Here is a 21,958-nt window from a genome sequence, read left to right on the forward strand (position 1 = left end):
TGTGCTTTAACTTTGCACATTAATCTCTTGTGTGGGACCTTGTCGAAAGCCTTCTGAAAGTCCAAATATACCACATCAGGCCCTGGAGATTTATCGGCCTTCAATCCCTTCAATTTCCCCAACACAATTTCCCGACTAATAAGGATTTCCCTCAGTTCCTCTTCCTTACTAGACCCTCTGACCTCTTTTATATCCAGAAGGTTGTTTGTGTCCTCCTTAATGAATACCGAACCAAAGTACTTGTTCAATTGGTCAGCCATTTCTTTGTTCCCCGTTATGACTTCCCCTGATTCTGACTGCAGGAGACCTAACCTTTACTAACCTTTGTCTTTACTAACCTTTTTCTCTTTACATATCTATAGAAACTTTTTACAATCCGTCTTAATGTTTCCTGCAAGCTTCTTCTCGTACTCCATTTTCCCTGCCCTAATCAAACCCTTTGTCCTCCTCTGCTGAGTTCTAAATTTCTCCCAGTCCCCGGGTTCGCTGCTATTTCTGGCCAATTTGTAGCCCACTTCCTTTGCTTTAATACTATCCCTGATTTCCCTTGATAGTCACGGTTGAGCCACCTTCCCTTTTTTATTTTTACGCCAGACAGGGATGTACAATTGTTGTAGTTCATCCATGCAGTCTCTAAATGTCTGCCATTGCCCATCCACAGTCAACCCCTTAAGTATCATTCACCAATCTATCCTAGCCAATTCACGCCTCATACCTTAAAAGTTAGCCTTCTTTAAGTTCTGGACCATGGTGTCTGAATTAACTGTTTCATTCTCCATCCTGATGCAGAATTCCACCATATTATGGTCACTCTTCCCCAAGGGGCCTCGCACAACGAGATTGCTAATTAATCCTCTCTCATTACACAACACCCAGTCTAAGATGGCCTCCCCCCTAGTTGGTTCCTCGACATATTGGTCTAGAAAACCATCCCTTATGCACTCCAGGAAATCCTCCTCCACCGTATTGCTCCCAGTTTGGTTACCCCAATCTATGTGCATATTAAAGTCACCCATTATAACTGCTGCACCTTTATTGCATACACCCTTAATTTCCTGTTTGATGCCCTCCCCAACATCACTACTACTGTTTGGAGGTCTGTACACAACTCCCACTAACTTTTTTTGCCCTTTGGTGTTCTGCAGCTCTACCCATATAGATTCCACATCATCCAAGCTAATGTCCTTCCTAACTAATGCATTAATCTCCTCCTTAACCAGCAATGCTACCCCACCTCCTTTTCCTTTTATTCTATCCTTCCTGAATGTTGAATACCCCTGGATGTTGAGTTCCCAGCCCTGATCATCCTGGAGCCACGTCTCTGTAATCCCAATCACATCATATTTGTTAACATCTATTTGCACAGTTAATTCATCCACCTTATTACGGATACTCCTTGCATTAAGACACAAAGCCTTCAGGCTTGTTTTTTTAACACCCTTTGTCCTTTTAGAATTTTGCTGTAATGTGGCCCTTTTTGTTCTTTGCCTTGGGTTTCTCTGCCCTCCACTTTTCCTCATCTCCTTTCTGTCTTTTGCTTTTGTCTCCTTTTTGTTTCCCTCTGTCTCCCTGCATTGGTTCCCATCCCCCTGCCATATTAGTTTAACTCCTCCCCAACAGCACTAGCAAACACTCCCCCTAGGACATTGGTTCCGGTCCTGCCCAGGTGCAGACTGTCCGGTTTGTACTGGTCCCACCTCCCCCAGAACCGGTTCCAATGCCCCAGGAATTTGAATCCCTCCCTGCTGCACCACTGCTCAAGCCACGTATTCATCTGCGCTATCCTGCGATTCCTACTCTGACTAGCACGTGGGACTGGTTGCAATCCCGAGATTACTACATTTGAGATCCTACTTTTTAATTTAGCTCCTAGTTCCTTAAATTCGTTTCGTAGGACCTCATCCCTTTTTTTACCTATGTCGTTGGTACCAATGTGCACCACGACAACTGGCTGTTCTCCCTCCCTTTTTTAGAATGTCCTGCACCCGCTCCGAGACATCCTTGACCCTTGCACCAGGGAGGCAACATACCATCCTGGAGTCTCGGTTGCGGTCGCAGAAACACCTATCTATTCCCCTTATAATTGAATCCTCTATCACTATCGCTCTCCCACTCTTTTTCCTGCCCTCCTGTACAACAGAGCCAGCCACGGTGCCATGAACTTGGCTGCTGCTGCCCTCCCCTGATGAGTCATCCCCCCCCAACAGTACCCAAAGCAGTGTATCTGTTTTGCAGGGGGATGACCACAGGGGACCCCTGCACTACCTTCCTTGCACTGCTCTTCCTGCTGGTCTTCCATTCCCTATCTGGCTGTGGACCCTTTACCTGCGGTACGACCAACTCGCTACACGAGCTACTCACGTCATTCTCAGCATCGTGGATGCTCCAGAGTGAATCTACCCTCAGCTCCAACTCCGCAACGCGGTCCGTCAGGAGCTGGAGGCGGATACACTTCCCGCACACGTAGTCGTCAGGAACATTGGTGTCGTCCCTGAGTTCCCACATGGTACAGGAGGAGCACAACACGTGACCGAGCTGTCCTGCCATGACTTAACCCTTAGATAAGCAACAACAATGCTAAAGTTTACTCACTGTTATGGAAGAGACAAAAGAAAAACTACTCACCAATCACTTACCCCCTTGGCTGTGACGTCACCTTTCTGTTTCTTTCTACTACTTTTTTGCCTTCTCCCTGTAGCTGCACAAGTACGCCTTTTATAGGCCTCACCAACGGACCTCCTCGACGCTGCTCCCGACTGCCGCCGATGCTGGGCCCCAGACTCCCTGCTGTGCCTTTTATAGGCCTCACCAACGGACCTCTTCGACGCTGCTCCCGACTGCCACCGACGCTGGGCCCCGGACTCCCCGCTGTGCCTTTTATAGGCCTCACCAACGGACCTCCTCGACGCTGCTCCCGACTGCCGCCGACGCTGGGCCCCAGACTCCCTGCTGTGCCTTGCGTCTGTGCACATTTTAGAGGCTGAACTCCAAGCCATCGTCAACGAGGCATACGAAAGCATGGACCTTACACTAAACATCCGTAAGACAAAGGTCCTCCACCAACCTGACCCCGCCACACAGCACTGACCCCCGGTCATCAAAATTCACGGAGCGGCCTTGGACAACATGGACCATTTTCCATACCTCGGGAGCCTATTATCAGCAAGGGCAGGCATCGATGACTAGGTCCAACACCGCCTCCAGTGTACCAGCGCAGCCTTCGGTCGCCTGAGGAAGAGTGTGTGGGAAGACCAGGACCTCAAATCCAGCACAAAGCTTATGGTCTACAGGGCAGTCGTGATACCCACCCCTCCTATATGGCTCGGAGATGTGGACTATATACAGTAGACACCTCCAAGCACTGGATAAGTCCCACCAGTGTTGTCTCCGCAAGATCCTGCAAATCCACTGGGAGAATAGACGCACCGTCCGTGTTCTCACTCAGGCGAACATCCCCAGCATCGAAGCACTAACCACACTCAACCAGCTCCGTTGGGAGGCCACATCTTACGCATGCCCGACACGAGACTCCCTAAGCAAGCGCTCTACTCGGAACTCCTACATGGCAAGCGAGCCCCAGGTGGGCTCAGGAAACGTTTCAAGGACACCCTCAAAGCCTCTTTGATAAAGTGCAACATCCCCACCGGAACCTGGGAATCCCTGGCCAAAGACAGCCCAAAGTGGAGGAAGAACATCCGGGAGGGCATTGAGCACCTCTCGTCCCATCGCTGAGAGCATGCAGAAACCAACGCAGACAACGGAAGGAACGTGCGGCAAACCAGACTCCCCACCCACCCTTTCCTTCAACCACTGTCTACCTCACCTGTTACAGAGACTGTAATTCCCGCATTGGACTGTACAGTCAGAGTGTGGTATCAAGGAGCCCTAGTAAATTGAAGTCAATGGGAATCGGGGAAAACTCCTCACTGGCTGGAGTCACACCTAGCACAAAGGAAGGTGTTTGTTGGAGGTCAATCATCCCAGCCCCAGGACATCCTAGCAGGAGTTTTTCAGGGCAGTGTCTGAGGCCCAACCATCTTCAGCTGATTCATCAATGACCTTTCCTCCATCATAAGAAGGTCAGAAGTGGGAATGTTCGCTCATGATTGCACAGCATTCAGTTCTATTTGCATCTCCTCAGAAAATGAAGCAGTTCATGCCCGCATGCAACAAGACCTGGATGACATTCAGGTTTGGGCTGATGTGCAACGCGAATGTAACCTTCCACTTAAGTGCCAGGCAATGACCATCTCCAACAAGCAAGAGTCTAGCCACCCCCCCTTGATATTCAGCGGCATTACCATTGCTGAATTCCCCCACCAATATCATCCTGGGGGTCACCATTGACTAGAAACTTAACTAGACCAGCCACATAAACATTGTGGCAACAAGAATCGGTCAGAGGCTGGGTATTCTGCAGCGCATGTCTTCCCTCCTGACTCCCCAAAGGCTTTCCACCATCTACAAGGCACAAGTAAGGAGTTGGGGTGTATCCCCATAGGACAATTGAGTATAAGATGAGGCATACTGTTTTGTCCTTGTACAAGACCTTAGTCAGGCCGCACTTACTGTGTCCAGTTTTGGGCTCCCCATGTGGTGGATGATATTGAAGCTCTGGAAAGGGTGCAGAAGCCACCAGACTAATTCCAAGCCTAAAGCATCTTAGTTATCGAGTCTATACCTTAGAGCAGCGTAGACTTAGGGGGATATGATTTGAGGTTTATAAGATAATGAAGGGAATAAACTGTGTTCCAGCTGACCATTTATTTCAATTAAATAGGTTAGACGGGACCAGGGAACACACATTTAAGTTGTATAAGGCTAGATCTAGGTTAGATGTCAGGAGGTGGTTCTTTTCCCAGAGAACAGTAGACCTCTGGAACAAGCTGCCGTTGCATGTGGTGGATGCAGATTCACTGAACTCCTTCAAGCAAAAGCTGGATTTGTTTCTGGCTGTGGCGGAGATCACCTCGTACAGAAGGTAGATACTGCAGGGAATTTAATGGCCAGAGTGATATCGTGGACTAGTTTCGATCGCCTAGATGGGTCGGAGAGGAATCTTCCAGATTTTGTTTTCCCAAGTTGCCCTCGGTTTTTATCTTTCTTTTCCTCTCCCAGGAGATCGCATGGTTTTGGGTGGGGTGGAGCGTGTACATGTTGTGATACACAAGGTATCGGGATTGTGTGGGACAGGCTCAATGGACCAGATGGTCTTTAACTGTCAGTCATTGTTTGTATATTTGTACTCTCCACTTGCCTGGATGAATGCAGCTCCAACAACACTCAAATAGCTCGACTCCATCCAGGACAAATCAGCCCGCTTGATTGGCATCCCATCCACCATCTTCAACATTCACTCCCTCCACTAGCGGCGCACCGTGGCTGCAGTGTGTACCATCTACAAGATGCACTGCAGCAACTCGCCAAGGCTTCTTCAGCAGCACCTCCCAAACTCGCGACCTCTGCCACCTAAAAGGACAAGTGCATGGAAACACTCTCACCTCCAAGTTACACACTATCCTGACTTGGAAGTATATCGCCGTTCCTTCATCATCGCTGTATAAAAATCCTGAAACACCCTTCCTAACATCACTGTGGGAGTATCTTCACCACAAGAACTGCAGCGGTTCAAGAAGGTGGCTACTACCAACTTCCCAAGGGCAATTAGGGACAGGCAATAAATGCTGGCCTTGTCAGTGATGCCCACATCCCGGGAACGAATAAAAATAAAAATCCCTGGAATAATTCTTGTAAATCTTTTCTGCACCCTCTCCAAGACCTTCACATCCTTCCTAAAGTGTGGTGCCCAGAATTAGACACAATACTCCAGTTGAGGCCGAACCAGTGTTTTATAAAAATTCATCATAACTTCCAGCGCGAGTTGTCCCAAGTGTGTGACGACTTCGAGGTGGGCGATTGGGTGATGTCATCAGGACCCAGGCACAGCGGAGGAGCGGCAAGAGATCGTGGCGGAGGTATGGCGAATGATTGTGGCGGAGGAGCAGTGAGAGATCGTGGCTGAGATGTAACGAGATGAGTGGTGAGAGATCGTAGCGGAGGTGCGGCAAATGTTTGGTGCGGAGGTGCGGTGAGAGATCATGGCGGAGGAGCAGTGAGAGATCAGTGGCGAGAGATCGTAGCGGAGGAACGGTGAGCGATTGTGGTGGAGGTGCGGCGAATGTTTGTGGCGGAGGAGCAGCGAGAGATCGTGGCTGAGGGTGTGAGGACCAGTAGAGCCGAGGATCCGGGGCAGCACGGGCCAGCCCACACTGCGATATGTGCGCGCACTAGTTCCATGCAGCAGAACAGAACTCCAGTCGTCCTGGTTTACCATTGCCACTCTGTCTGTGGCCTAGCTCTGTCAAGCCTGTGTGGTGCCTGATGTGCAGCGATGTTTAAAAAATCCACACACAGGCATCGTCCGCCCCTGGAGTTTAGGACTGGAGTATTGGGTCCTCCATTGAAACACCTGTGGACTCATCCCTTTTGGTGTGGAAGCAAGTCATCCTCATTCGAGGGACCGCATGATGATGCTTTTGTATTCTATGCCTCTTTATTGAAGCCCAGTATGCCGTATGCATTTCTAACTGCTTTCTCAACCTGCCCTGCCACCTTCAATGATTTGTGCACATGTACCCCCCAGGTCTCTCTGTTCCTGCACCCCCTATAGAATTGTACCCTTTAGTTTATATTGCCACTCCTCGTTCTTCCTACCAAAATATATCACTTTTCACTTTTCTGCATTAAATTTCATCTGCCATTTCATCAGCATGTCTTGAAGTCTATTACTGTCCCCCTCGCTGTTTGCTATACTTTGTCTTCTACAAATATTGAAATTGTGCCCTGTACTCCCAAGTCCAAGTCATATATCAACAAAGCAGTGGTCCTAGTACCGACCCCTGGGGAACACCACTGTATGCCTTCCTCCAGTCCGAAAAACAACCATTCAGCACTACTCTCTCTTTCCTGTCACTGAGCTAATTTTGTATCTGTGCTGCCACTGTCCCTTTTGATTCCATAGGCTTCAACTTTGCTGGCAAGTCCATTATGTGGCACTTTAGCAAATGCCTTTTGGAAGTCTATATATACCACGTTAACTGCATTGCCCTCAACCCTCTATTACCTCATCAAAAAACTTGATCAAGTTAGTTGAACATGATTTGCCATTAACAAATCCGTGCTGGCTTTCCTTAATTAATCCACACTTGTCCAAGTGACTGTTCGCTTTATCCCAGATTATCGTTTCTAAAAGCTTACCCACTACTGAGGTCAAACTGACTGACCTGTAGTTAACCCAGAACCCTTTTTTGAACTGGAGTGACTCCTGCCAAGGAACCGGAAGAAGCATTCTGTGCATAAATGTCAGGTCCCAAATTTTAAAAATAAATTTCACCACAACAGACTGAGTACTCCAGTACTCCAGTTTCCCGGCATTTTTTCTCACCGCCCAATCTCTCCACAGCGTTACTAAGACTGCATATTTCCACCTCCGTAACATCACCCTTGCCTCAACTCATCTGCTGCTGAAGTCCTGTTCCATGCCTTTGTTACCTTATAGACTTGATTATTCCAACGCACTTCTGGCCTTCCACATTTTGGATCACTAGAGGTGATCCAAAACTCGGCTGCCCATGTCCTAACTTGTACCAAGTCCCGCTCGCTGACCTACATCGGCTCACAGTTAATCAACGTTTCGATTTCAGAGTTCTCATCCTTGCTTTCAAATCCCTCCGTGGCTTCGTCCGTCCCTATATTTGTAATCTCCTCCATCCCCCCTCCCCCCCCCGTCTGCACTCCCCCAATTATGCCCTCTCGAGCATCCCTGATTATAATTGCTCAACCATTGGTGGCCGTGCCTTCTGTTGCCTAGGCCCCAAGCTCTGGAATTCCCTGCCTAAACCTCTCTGCCTCTCTTTCCTCCAAGACGCTCCTTAAAACCTACCTCTTTGACCAAGCTTTTGGTCACCTGTCCCAATTTCTCCTTATGTAGCTTGGTGTCAAATTCTTTCTCATAATTGGGACGTTTCACTACGTCAAAGGCAACAAGTTGTTGTTGGCATTTTTCCTCACATCCCAATCTCTTCCGGCATTTTTCTCTCAGCCCAATCTCTCCTGGCATTTAAATAAGGGATAGTAATAGTGTAAAGGGCAGAGAGGGGAAAACATTTCTGAAGTTGTTGAGGAGAACTTTCTTGATCAGTATGGCCCAATGAGGAAGGAGACATTGCTGGATCTGGTTCTGGGAAATGAGGTAGATCATTTGGAGCAAGTGTCAGTCGGGCAACATTTAGGGAACAGTGATCATAGAATCATAATGTTTAGATTACCTATTGAAAAAGATTGGGAGAAATCTAAAGTAAAAAATACTAAATTGGCGGAAGGCCAATTTCAGTGGGATGAGAACGGATCTGGCCCAGGTAAATTGGAATCAAAGATGGTAGGCAAAACTAATGGGAAACAATGGGCCTTTAAAGAGGAAATAGTTTAAGTACGGTTGAGGTATGTTGCCACTAGGGGGAAAGGTAGGACAACTAAAGCCAAAGCTCCCTGGATGAGTCGAGAGTAAGATGAAGCAGAAAAAGGAGGATTGGAAGATTATGGCGAGTATCTCCACAGTTTCCTTCTCAACATTCCGCATCATTCTACGATGCATTCCATTCGATTCTGGTGACTTATCAACTTTTAGTTCAGACAGCCTTTCTAGTACCTCTATCAATTTTTACCTCATCCAGTATCTCGACTACCTCCTCCTTCACTATGACTTTGTCAGCATCCTCCTCCTTGGTAAAGACAGATGCAAAGACTAATTTAGTACCTCTGCCTCAAAGTAAGATCTCCTTTTTGTTCCCTAATCGGCCCACCTTTCCTCTCGTTACCCATTTATTATTTATTTGCCTATAGGAGACTTTCAAATTCCCTTTTATGTTAGCTGCCAGTCTATTGTCATAATCTCTCTTTGCCACTCTTATTTTCTATTTCACTTCCCCTCTGAACTTTCTATATTCAGCCGGATTTTCACTTGTATTCTCAAGGCGCTTTTTTTCTGCTTCATCTTACTCTATCTCTTTCGTCATCCAGGGAGCTCTGGCTTTAGTTACCCTTTTTCTCTCTCGTGGGAGTGTATCTCGACTGTACCCAAACCGTCTCCTCTTTAAAGGCAGCCCATTGTTCGATTACAGTTTTGTCTGACAATTCTTGATTCCAATTTACCCTGGGCCAGATCTGTTCTCAACCCACTGAAATTGCCTTCCTCCAATTAAGTATTTTTACTCTAGATTGTTCCCTGTCCTTTTCCATATCTAATCTAAACCTTATGATACTGTGATCACTGTTTCCTAAATGTTCCCAATTGACACTTGCTCCTCTTGACCCACCTCATTCCCCAGATCCAGCAATGCCTCCTTCCTCGCTGGGCTGGAAGTTTTGCTGATCAAGAAAGTTCTCCTGAACACACGTCAGAAATTCTTCCCCCTCTCTGCCTTTTACACTATTACTATTCAAGTCTGTATTAGGATATTTTAAGTCCCCCATTCTTACAACTCTATAGTTCTTGCTTCTCTCTCTAATTTCTCTGCAAATTTGCTCCTCTATATCCTTCCCACTAGTTGATGGCCTATAAAATACACCCAGTAGCGTAATGGCCCCGCTATTATTTCTTAACTCTAACCAAATAGATTCTGTCCTTGACCCCTCTAGGACATCCTTTCTCTCCTTAACCAATACTGCCACCCCACCTCCTTTTTTTTCCTTCCCTAACACCTTATATCCAGGAATATTTCAAACCCAATCCTGCCCTTTTTTGAGCCATTATCGCCACGGCACCATATTTCTATGTGGCTATTTGCGTCTACAGCTCACCAACCTTATTTACCACGCTTCGTGCATTTACACACCTGCACTGTAAACCTGTCTTAGATCTTCTTTTATTCTCTTAATCTGACCCCACCTAATACCTAACTAATTTTTACTCTGATACTATCTGTCTCTCCAAATCCTTTCTTCCCTTTGTTTCTCCTTTCTAATGCTACATCCTGGTGCCCATTCCCCTGCCAAATTAGTTTAAACCCTCTCCAATAGCACTAGCAACCCCCCCCCCCCGGGTGAAGGCATTGGTTCCGGCCCTTCCAGCCTGCACAGGTTCCACCTGCCCAGAACCGGTCCCAATGCCCCAATTCACGATTATTAATAGTTATATTAATTTGTTTATATTAGTTACGTTAGCGAGAAAATGATGCTAATACTCACCCACTAATCACCTACCTGCAGTCCTGTGATGTCACTCCTTGCTTTTGCTGTTCTTTTGGAATTCACTGGATTTGTATCTGCCTCCTCCGCTGCTGCTGACTCTTTGCAGGTCCACTGCCTCGGCTTCCCATGCTCGTTATCTGCTGCTGCTGACTCCTGGTCTGTTCTCTCTACAGTTGCTGCCTGATCTGTGAACGGACTAGGTCATGTTCTGGGTTCTTCATGCAGAGCTCGCACACAAAACATTAGCAGGTTTATTCCCTCCACAGATGCTGCCTGATCATCTGAGTGTACCCAGCATTTTCTAACTTTCCTTCTGTATTAGATCTGAGATTCCAAAGTTGTCATAATACACTGCATAATCTAGTGCACTAAATTTATTTGCTTGCTCTACAGGTTGTGCTGGTCACTGTGATGGAAGTTGTTACTTAGATTAGTGTGTTTTCCCACTTTTATTGTTACAATGAAGTCAAGGTTCCTTATTACTGTCCCAATACTGTGACGTGACTCAGTATTCTCTACTGCATCAGCATGATGTTTCCTTCCATTTCCAACATCTGCAAACTAGAGCATTTTGAGCTTCTATTTAATAAAATCAAGGTAGTTTTGTGCTGCAGCATCAGCATGTATTAGGTTGAGATAATTAAGACTGTTCACAAGGCGTTTTGACCACTATCTTTGAGAGATTAGATTTCTATCCTCTGAGGTGGATTCGAACCCTAGATTTGATCCACTTTACCACTCAGTCCAATTTCTACTCCAGTGTTAATGTATACTGCTAACATTTTTATTTCTGGAGGAACCATGCCCCACAGGACACCACCAAAGTTATTTAATGATTTTTATCAAAGTTGAGGTAAATCAGGAAGTAGTGACTTGGTTATCCAAATTTGGGTATTAAAAGCTGGTAATGTAGGGGGAAGAAAAGACTGATGGAAAAAGTGACCATTTTATGTAACTTTTCTCTTTTTTTTTTATAAAAAAGATCCACTGTTAAGCACAGCGGTTTGGAAGAGGTCTTCCACGTCTTGGAGACGAGCACCATCAAACTGGCAAAGGCCTGCCACCTCAAATGGATAAATCGAGGCAGGGCGATCCAAGCAATTTGCAAATCCTACCAAACTCTCATAATATATTTTACTGACATGAGTTACAGTGACCATGACATCACAGCTGAAAGCATCCTCCTTAAACTCCAGCAGCCTCGGTATTGTGTTCTCCATTCTAATGTGTATTTTGAATTTGAATGTATTGTTCAAGCTGATTGTTGTGAATTTTGTAATTTTCTGGGGATCAAATTTATACTTTGTGGGTAGCAAAGTGCCCCTTTTTGTTTTTTGTACTCATTAGTGAAGGTTCACTAATCCATTATTTGGGGAAAAAGAAAGACTCGCATTTATATAGCGCCTGTCAAGACTTGAGGATGATCCAAAGTGCTTTACAGCCAGTGAAGTACTTTTGAAGTGTAGTCACTGCTGTAATGTAGGAAAGGCAGCAGCCAATCTGCACACAGCAAGCTCACACAAACAGCAATTCGATAATGACCAGATAATCTGTACTTGATGTGTTGGTTAAGGGATAAATATTGGCAAGGATACTGGTATAGCTCTCCCGCTCTTCTTCAAATAGTATCATGGGATCTTTTGTGCCCACCTCCGATAGTGCAGCACTCCCTCTATACTGGAGTGGAATGTCAGCCTAGATTTTGTGCTCAAGTCCCTGGTGTGGGACTTGAACTCTCAACCCTCTGACTTAGGCAAGAGTGCTACCACTGAGCCACAAGTTTGACAGCAAGTGCACAGCTCCTTTTAAAATATACTCTTAAAGTAACTGCTTAATTTTTAAGATTTGCTGAGAAAAAAATTGTTTATAGTAGTTGCAGTGACCAGTTCCTTGCATTTGTGAATTTTTTTTATTTTCTCTTTACATTTACAGTATTCTACTTGCCATTTTCTTCTTGAGAGATCTTCTCCACCACTTGGACAATCTATCGCTATTTTTTCAGGAAAGATTTGTGAACCCAGTCAGAGTACCTGAAAGGGTTCAAGCCACAATCAATCTCCTTGAGTGCAAGTACCTTGGAAACAATATATTGTGGGAGAGCAGCTTTCTGCTGGGGATCCAACTACTAGAAAGCGGTGCTCTTTCTCGACCACCTACAGCAAGGAAACCACATGGACCTATACTTCATAAGACAGCAGCTAAAGCTACTGATGAGATAGCTGTCTCTGTTAAAACTCTGGTTAGTAGATTTTAAAAATGATGTCAGTAAGTTATGAAAGTAATGGAGTTATTAAATTGGATTATGATTGCTGGTGAACTTTTGCACTACTTTTGTAATACAGCACTAGTGTTTTCTTTTGCCCTGTGTGTGTCGGCTTCCTGGGTCAGGCATTCTGTGTAACGACTAATCACTGGCAAAAATGGGGCAATGGAGACCATGCTTTATCATAGAAAAGCTCTGCTTCACTTTGACAATCATTTGTTTTGTTATTATTAGGTGAGGAATATTGTTGACAGTCTGAAGGAGAGGTTCCCTGATAACGCAATCATCAGAGCTTTTCGTATCCTAGATCCAGATAGGATTCCGTCTGACCCCGAGAAACTGGCTCAGTATGGAAATAGTGAAGCAGCAGCTCTCCAGAATCATTTCTCAGACCTCCTTTCCAACGATGGAAAAGATTTAGTTGCTGAGTGGGATCAGATGAAATATCTAATTGCATCCAGAAAAGGAGAGAGTTTGGATGAAGTAAGCAAAGTTTTATAACTGATAAAAACTTTACATTTTATAAATTAGCTACTTGTATTTACTGTGGTGTAATGTATAGATTAGTATTACGAATATTGCATGCTAAGTATTCCAAAGTATGGAAAAATTCAATATAAAAATATATATTACAAACCGACTGTGAAATCTGGTATAGAATATGTACATTTTGAAATTTTACATATCTTAAATATAGGATATGACTTGGGTTTGTACAAAAAGTGGCAAGTCATTTGAATGCAACTTCTAAATGCTGGACTTTACAAGATATATGTATATTTGGAGCAAGTGTGAAAGTCCATTTTCTTCTTTTTCTTTCCCTCCCTCCTCCCCACAGGTTTGCATTGATCTGGCACACTCTGATATGTGGAGAAAAGAATATCCAAACTTCTCGATACTAGGAGAGGTTTGTGTGGTGATGTCTGCATCAACTGCCGAACCCGATAGGGGCTTTTCGTCTGTGAACTTGATAAGAAACAAATACAGGTATAGTGTCAAGTTGAGAATTAGTCTGCCATTGTTTCTTGCATGAATTTATTAGCAGTTGAACGATTTTCTTTCCTGACTTAATTTTTCCTGCAGGAATCGGCTTACTTCAGACCAACTTGATCAGTTGCTCAGGCTGTGCTTGGAGAAGCCTGAAGACACGCAGGATTATTTAGATGCAGCCTATGCTGCATGGCTGCAAGCTGAACAATGGAGGCTTCTCCTCAAAGAATGGAGAAAAGGGGAAGAATCGAAAACGGAATCTGATTCAACTGAATCGGATCCGGATCCTTTGTCCGATTCAGAATGAAAATGATTGCTGCTGACTAGTGTCTTTGGACATGCATGACAGAAAGGGAAAAATCCGATTTCTTTGTTAACTCGTGATTCTCTGTTGGTGCTATGTTGTTTGTAATTGTATTACAAAGAAATGTACATTGCCTTACATTACATTACATTTGCCTTACATTACATTACATTGCCTAAAATAAAAGGCATCTCCCAGTATTCTGTATACTGTTCCTTTATTGCTGATTGATAATCCAACACAACATGCTTCTGCATCATAGCATGTCTACCATACAATAAAGAATTAACAAAATGGGGTTTTATACATCAGTTTAAATACAGCTGAGTTATCATGACTCAGTAGCATTTGGTACCTTTTTAATATTAAAAAAAACCTTGACACTAGCTTTCTTAGACAGTCAACAACTGTTTAAACATCTAAGATGATTGGATGTGATAAAAATTCAAGGTGTAATTCAGCTGCTGTGGTTTGTGGGATTGGTGCTGTGAAATTTGGATACAATTTAGATAAGAAGAGACAGCCTGTAGAATTGCATTCTAAATCTCCTTGGAAAGCTAATGTGTTGTAATAATGCATTAATGTATTCAGGGGTTTCAAAGTCAAGATCAGTTTTTGGATCCCATGCTTCATAAAAGTATAATGCAAACTACTGGGAAGGTTTTTGAAAATAGTGAAATTTAAAAGACTTCACATTGGATTCCATTTGAGTAATGTTTAAAAATGTAGCAGTAAATTTGATTTTAAGAACTGTGAAAGACTTGTATTTAGTTTTGTTTTTTGATGAGGCAGCTGTATACTACTACTTCAGGGAGTTCCAGAGCTCCGCTTCCTGTATGTAATGCAGAAAGGTGGAGTTAGGGCTTTTATCTGAGCTGTCAATGCCATTGGCATCGGCAACATTTTTAAAAAAACACTTTTTACAAAAAGTTTCACTTTTATGACTGTTCAAATTGTCTTGCGTGCGTAGATCAGTATAAAAAAACACCCCTCTGGTACTTTATTATTGTTTATACTACAGTACAGGTCTAGTATCTCAAAGAATCATATAGGAACCAAACATCCCGAGGCAGGGGCTACATCAATCATAGAATAAAGCTGGAGCTGTGATTTACTGTGTTGACAGGTCACTGGGGTCCATTTACTACCCTACCCTTCAGTGGTATAATCTGCTTGTATCCTGCACAGCAAACTGCTTTCTATTCATCATTTATCCATTTCATTTTCTTTTATTCTAGTTACACTCTTGTTTAATCTAGGCTACTCTGCTAACCTGGAGAGTTTCAGAATTTAAGCTGGTGCAAATAGTTCCCAATTCCTCACCCCTTTCATTTTCCCCTTGCAGATCTCCTGCTGAATGTTGCAGTCTGGTAACCTTTATGTACATGTGTGTGAAGTTGTTTACTTATGTGGTCTCTAATTGTAGCGCATTCTTAAAATGTTTGCTCTTTGGGTTTTGGAATCACCACACTGCAGTGATGAGGCACCACTGGGAATATGGGATAAAAGTGCAGGGTGTGGGGAGATGGGAACTGTGAGGGAATGAATAGTCTAAGCTCCATGTACTGCTTCACCTACAAGTGGCTGACTCTGTGGGCCACATGTTGCACAGATCCATTAATATGAGTCAATTTCTGAACGTAAAGTTAAAAAGGCTATATGGTTCTTCCAGCCTATATTGAAGCTCAGCAGTGTATGAGCTTCACTTGTTGGGTTACAAAGGTACTCTTGCATGCTTTCAAATTGTGTTTACAGATGGTAAAATGTTCTGTGCAGCAGTTCAATCATTGTTTTATCAGTTAGTGCACATCTGGGTATCCTCCCTTGACTCCAATAATTAAGTGTGAATAGGGTAGTTGGTTGTTGTCCATATAAACGTGATTGTGTCTTCTGTGCTATTAATGAAACTTACTATTCGTGCACTTTTTAATTACTGAATCCTTTTTGTAATCATGCAATTTTACTTGTGAAATGATCGAACTAATACTTGTTTTTGGATATTCTCATCCCATTTTATTTTGCTTTCCTTGTGTCTATTCCTGAGCTACTGCTTTGGCTTGCTTAATATAATTGGTATAGCACATTGGGTTTGGTAGTAAATGTGTCCATTATATCTGTTCTGATGCTGCTTAGTTAGTTAAGTAAATTTTACTTTATTGCATATGTTCAGTGTCACTTTAAAAATATCAGATAGTCTTAACACTAGTTTGCCAAAAATGTACTGTAACACAATTTCTATAGAGTGCATGGTCCATTTGTAGTATTTTTACCATAGGCCATTCATTCATTCATTGTACATTTTAATATTAATCTCAACATCACACATTCACACTTAAAAGTAACAGGAACTTTTTTCAAGAAGGTGCTAATGTGCTTTTCATTGAATTACTAACATGTTGTTGTGTTTAGGTGAAAATTGGAAATGGATTGACAGTATACAGTGTGCTGAGCACTAAAAACGGATATAATTGAGGAAATATTATGCTTGGAACAGGATGATGCATTTAAAAAATTATGCTTGGAATTGGTGTTCTGTTTATTTGGGAGATGGAAAGTGATTTGATGCGTTTAGAATTCTGTGCTCGGATCAGAATTACACTTGGACCAGGTATGTGGCTGTGCTTCACTGGAATTGATTGTATTGCGTTTTTGTACTGTATACAGGCTGCTGTTGGTCTAAAAAAAATAAAGGTGTTAACAGTTTGCTAAAGGAATTCCTTTTGAATGTGATGAATTCAAGCTGCACACACGAGATTTGTGTTTTTTCTTAATATAACTTAGCATGAGGAGAAGTAAGCCTGATGCACTGTCAGTAATCTGATACGAGTTCACTTTTGAGCGCTTTGTTCAAAAAAATTCTTCTGGTTGAGCCATCATGAGGCAGTTGCAGTGAATGTTTTAAACTGGAGTTCATTTCCTATTTCTCAGCTGTAAAACTAAAATTAACTCCTGTCAAACATGCTTTTCATCAGGAGAAAAATGTGATGCACTCATTGAGCACGAGCAAATGAAATGAAATATATGAAGGTGACTGTCAAATGTACATTTAGGTTTTAAATGGCCATTGTAGGCAGTATATGAGAGCTCTAAACGGTTAGAAAGACTGTTCAATCTGTTTGCTTAATATGCTCTGCCTTAGTTCATAGTCATTGTAAGGAGCTAGTTGCATAGTGTAGTCCTTTTTAACACCATTAAATATGATGGTTGAAACATTGGGATTAATACCTGGTGAGAATATTATGTAAATTTAATGATCTTACATGCACTATTCGAAGTGCCTGGGTTCGGATAGCATTGATAAACTTGGTGTATTGATTTAAAATTGAAAGATTTTAAAATAATTTTTGCCATTCAATAAAATTGAGACTCAATCAGAATATTATGAGAGTGGTAGTGTAAGCTAATATCTAGGTTCATTATTTCTCCTACGGTAGAGGGAATTCATTGATGAACTGTTTGAACATTTAGGAATTTGTATTTAGGAAATATACCAGCTAATCTTGCATGGTGTTGCTCATGGGTAATTTGGGATCTGGAAATAATTAAGGTGTTTACTTTTTGAGCCAGAAAGTAGGGCGCAGTGGTTGGGAGAGTGGTATGTGCAATGTTAAAATTAAAACCACTGAATCTCTCAGTAGTGGCTTGCTTACCTAGTGTGTTTTGGGAGCCACACTCTCCAAATATGACATGCACAGAGTGACACTGGTGCATCCTAGGAAACAGTTAATTGGTTGAGCCTCTTCACTCGAATGTGGAGCACATGGAATGTGGTGGAATTCAAGTCCTAGGCTTCGTGGCGACTGGTAGACCTATGTGAATACATTTATGGCAGGGTGTATTTGCAACACCAAAGTTCTGATTGGTCCCCTTAGAGGATAAGACACACCCAGCAGTTTGTCTGTAATTAGATCCTACCTGCCTGAGTAATCAAATACTTTGTAATGTGTAATTGGATCGATTCATTCTGACTGCCAGGTTCTAGAGCTCTTAGTACTGCTTTCAGAGAGCATACAGGGCTCACCCTCGCGAGTTAGGACCACCCCCCACTCCCCCCCCCCCTCCCCCCCCCAATGGCACAGCTTCTGAATAAGTGTTTAGGTATTTTTGCAGAATTATTTATTTGACACACACTCTCTCGCGTACAAAGCAGCCTCCGTTTTGGAACAAAAAAGACTCCATATGAACTTGATCTGACTTAAGGTTTTGAAGATTGTTTTCTAGTCCTTTGTAGCAATTTACTCTCTCCGTTTATTGTCTGAACTGAATTTTGTAAACTTATATTTCCCCAGTGTTAAGTTGAGCTTGTTGTTTCAACATTAAGCCAGCAGACATAAATCACTACAATTTGGAATGATAATTGGTAAACGAGGAAAGATTCTTGTATATAGCCGCAAGCATTTCATGCCGTTATAATGGAATGGTTCTTGGGCAGAATCTATTCTGGTGTTGAAACGGATTGTTTATGCAGCTTTTGAAACAGGAGTATCCAAGGATTTTGAGAAAATATTGTTGTAGGGACAAAATAGAGTGCCACCTTATGGACAGAGCCTGTAAATAGACAGTGACCAGAGCCTTTGCCATTATATAAATGTGGACAGGAATTTACAATGGAAACGCTGGTACAAAAATGCCGAAAAAGGAAATTAGGTTTTGTACACAAAGTACACGTAGTGTAAGATTTTGAAATGTGGAAAGAAACATAGAAACATAGAAAATAGGTGCAGAATCAGGCCATTCGGCCCTTCGAGCCTGCACCACCATTCAATAAGATCATGGCCGATCGTTCACCTCAGTACCCCTTTCCTGCTTTCTCTCCATACTCCTTGATCCCTTTAGCCGTAAGGGTCATATCTAACTCCCTCATGAATATATCCAATGAACTGACATCAACAACTCTGCGATAGGGAATTCCATAGGTTAACAACTCTCTGAGTGAAGAAGTTTCTCCTCATTTCAGTCCTAAATGGCTTACCCCTTATCCTTAGACTATGTCCCCTGGTTCTGGACTTCCCCAACATCGGGAACATTCTTCCTGCATCTACCTGTCCAGTCCCGTCAGAATTTTATATGTTTCTATGAGATCCCCTCTCATCCTTCTAATCTCCAGTGAATACAGGCCCAGTTGATCCAGTCTCCTCATATGTCAGTCCTGCCATCCCGGGAATCAGTCTGGTGAACCTTCGCTGCACTCCCTCAATAGCAAGAACGTCCTTCCTCAGATTAGGAGACCAAAACTGAACACCGTATTCCAGGTGAGGCCTCACTAAGGCCCTGTACAACTGCAGTAAGACCTCTGTGCTCCGATACTCAAATCCCCTAGCTATGAAGGCCAACATACCATTTGCCGCCTTCACCAGCTGCTGTACCTGCATGCCAACTTTCAATGACTGATGTACCATGGCACCCAGGTCTCGTTGCGCCTTCCCTTTTCCTAATCTTCCGCCGTTCAGATAATCTGCCTTCGTGTTTTTGCCACCAAAGTGGATAACGTCACATTTATCCGCATTATACTGCATCTGCCATGCATTTGCCCACTCACCGAACCTGTCCAAGTCACCCTGCAGCCTCTTAGCGTCCTCACATCTCACACCACCACCCAGCTTAGTGTCACCTGCAAACTTGGAGATGTTACTCTCAATTCATTCATCGAAATCATTGATGTATATTGTAAATAGCTGGGGTCCCAGCACTGAGCCCTGCGGCACCACACTAGTCACTGCCTGCCATTCTGAAAAGGACCCGTTTTCCCAACTCTCTGTTTCCTGTCAACCAGTTCTCTATCCATATCAATACATTACCCCAATACCATGTGCTTTAATTTTGCAGACCAATTTCTTGTGTGGGATCTTGTCAAAAGGCTTTTTGAAAGTCCAAATACACCACATCCACTGGTTCTCCGTTGTCCACTCTACCAATAACATCCTCAAAAAATTCTAGAAAATTTGTCGAGCATGATTTCCCTTTCATAAATCCATGCTAACTTGGACCGATCCTGTCATTGCTTTCCAAATGCGCTGCTATTTCATCTTTAATAATTGATTCCAACATTTTCCCCACTACTGATGTCAGGCTATAACCAATCTATAATTCTCCGTTTTCTCTCCCTTTTTTAAAAAAAAGTGGTGTTACATTAGCTACCCTCCAGTCCATAGGAACTGATCCAGAGTTGATAGACTGTTGGAAAATGATCACCAATGCATCCACTTTTTCTCGGGCCACTTCCTTAAATACTCTGGGATGCAGACTATCAGGCCCCGAGGATTTATCGGCTTTGAATCCCACCAATTTCCCTAACACAATTTCCCGCCTAATAAGGATATCCTTCAGTTCCTCCTTCTCACTAGAACCTCGGTCCCCTCGTACTTCCGGAAGGTTATTTGTGTCTTCCTTCGTGAAGACAGAACCAAAGTATTTGTTGAACTGGTCTGCCATTTCTTTGTTAGCCATTATAAATTCACCTGAATCTGACTGCAAGGGACCTACGTTTGTCTTCACAAATCTTTTTCTCTTCACATATCGATAGAAGCTTTTGCAGTCAGTTTTTATGTTCCCAGCAAGCTTCATCTCATACTCTATTTTCCCCCTCCTAATTAAACCCTTTGTCGTCCTCTGCTGAACTATAAAATTCTCCCAGTCCTCAGGTTTGCTGCTTTTCTGGTCAATTTATATGCCTCTTCCTTGGATTTAACACTATCCTTAATTTCCCTTGTTAGCCATGGTTGAGCCACCTTCCCCGTTTTATTTTTATTCCAGACTGGGATCTACAATTGTTGAAGTTCATCCATGTGATCTTTAAATGTTTGCGACTGCCTATCCACCATCAACCCTTTAAGTATCATTTGCCAGTCTATTCTAGCCAATTCACGTCTCATACCATCAAAGTTACCTTTCCTTAAGTTCAGGACCCTAGTCTCTGAATTAACTGTGTCACTCTCCATTTTAATAAAGAATTCTACTATATTATGGTCACTCTTCCCCAAGGGGCCTCGCACAACAAGATTGCTAATTAGTCCTTTCTCATTACACATCACCCAGTCTAGGATGGCCAGCCCTCTAGTTGGTTTCTCGACATATTGGTCTAGAAAATCATCCCTAATACACTCCAGGAAATCCTCCTCCACCGCATTTCTACCAGTTTGGTTAGCCCAATCAATATGTAGATTAAAGTCGCCCATGATAACTGCTGAACCTTTATTGCACGCATCCCTAATTTCTTGTTTGATGCTGTCCCCAACCTCACTACTACTGTTTGGTGGTTTGTACACAACTCCCACTAGTGTTTTCTGCCCTTTGGTATTCCGTAGCTCCACCCATACCGATTTCACATCATCCAAGCTAATGTCCTTCCTTACCACTGCGTTAATTTCCTCTTTAACCAGCAACGCCACCCCACCATCTTTTCCTTTCTGTCTATCCTTCCTGAATGTTGAATACACCTGGATGTTGAGTTCCCAGCCTTGGTCATCCTGGAGCCATGTTTTCGTGATGCCAATTATATCATATTCGTTACTTGCTGCCTGCGCGGTTAATTCGTCCTCCTTATTATGAATACTCCTCACATTGAGGCGCAGAGCCTTCAGGCTTGTCTTTTTAACACACTTTGCCCCTTTAGAATTTTGCTGTTATGTGGCCCTCTTTGCTTTTTGCCTTGGGTTTCTCTGCCCTCCGCTTTTACTTTTCTTCTTTCTACCTTTTGCTTCTGCCCCCATTCTACTTCCCTCTGTCTTCCTGCATAGGTTCCCATCCCCCTGCCATATTAGTTTAACCCCTCCCCAACAGCATTAGCAAACACTCCCCCTAGGACATTGGTTCCAGTCTGCCCAGGTGCAGACCGTCCCGGTTTGTTCTGGTCCCACCTTCCCCAGAACCGGTTCCAATGTCCCAGGAATTTGAATCCCTCCCTTCTGCACCACTCCAAGCCATGTTTTCATCTGAGCTATCCTGCAATTACTACTCTGACTAGCACGTGGCACTAGTAGCAATCCTGAGATTACTATCTTTTGAGGTCCTACTTTTAATTTAGCTCCTAGCTCGCTAAATTTGTCTTGTAGGACCTCATCCCATTTTTTACCTATATGCACCACGACAACTGGTTGTTCATCCTCCCCCTTCAAAATGTCCTGCAGCTGCTCCGAGACATCCTTGACCCTTGC

General features: G+C 43.4%; 1 protein-coding gene across 5 annotated transcripts in view; it reads left to right on the forward strand.

Annotated features, from left to right (window-relative positions):
* The window catches only part of nckipsd (NCK interacting protein with SH3 domain), a 280,231-nt gene that overhangs the window by 64,832 nt on the left and 193,441 nt on the right, over positions 1-21,958 (forward strand). For 2 of the 5 annotated variants that reach the window (XM_070895840.1, XM_070895844.1), the window contains 5 exons: positions 11,231-11,452; positions 12,181-12,487; positions 12,746-12,994; positions 13,350-13,498; positions 13,595-16,508. The exons of the other annotated variants lie outside the window; for them this stretch is intronic. In XM_070895840.1, the coding sequence (XP_070751941.1) occupies positions 11,231-11,452; positions 12,181-12,487; positions 12,746-12,994; positions 13,350-13,498; positions 13,595-13,808 (1,141 nt within the window). In that variant the 3' untranslated portion in view covers positions 13,809-16,508. Of the gene's footprint in view, positions 1-11,230; positions 11,453-12,180; positions 12,488-12,745; positions 12,995-13,349; positions 13,499-13,594; positions 16,509-21,958 lie in introns of those variants that run through there. 5 annotated transcript variants of the gene reach the window in all.

The sequence above is a fragment of the Pristiophorus japonicus genome, chromosome 12, assembly GCF_044704955.1.
Source record: "Pristiophorus japonicus isolate sPriJap1 chromosome 12, sPriJap1.hap1, whole genome shotgun sequence".
NCBI classification, from domain to species: domain Eukaryota; kingdom Metazoa; phylum Chordata; class Chondrichthyes; family Pristiophoridae; genus Pristiophorus; species Pristiophorus japonicus.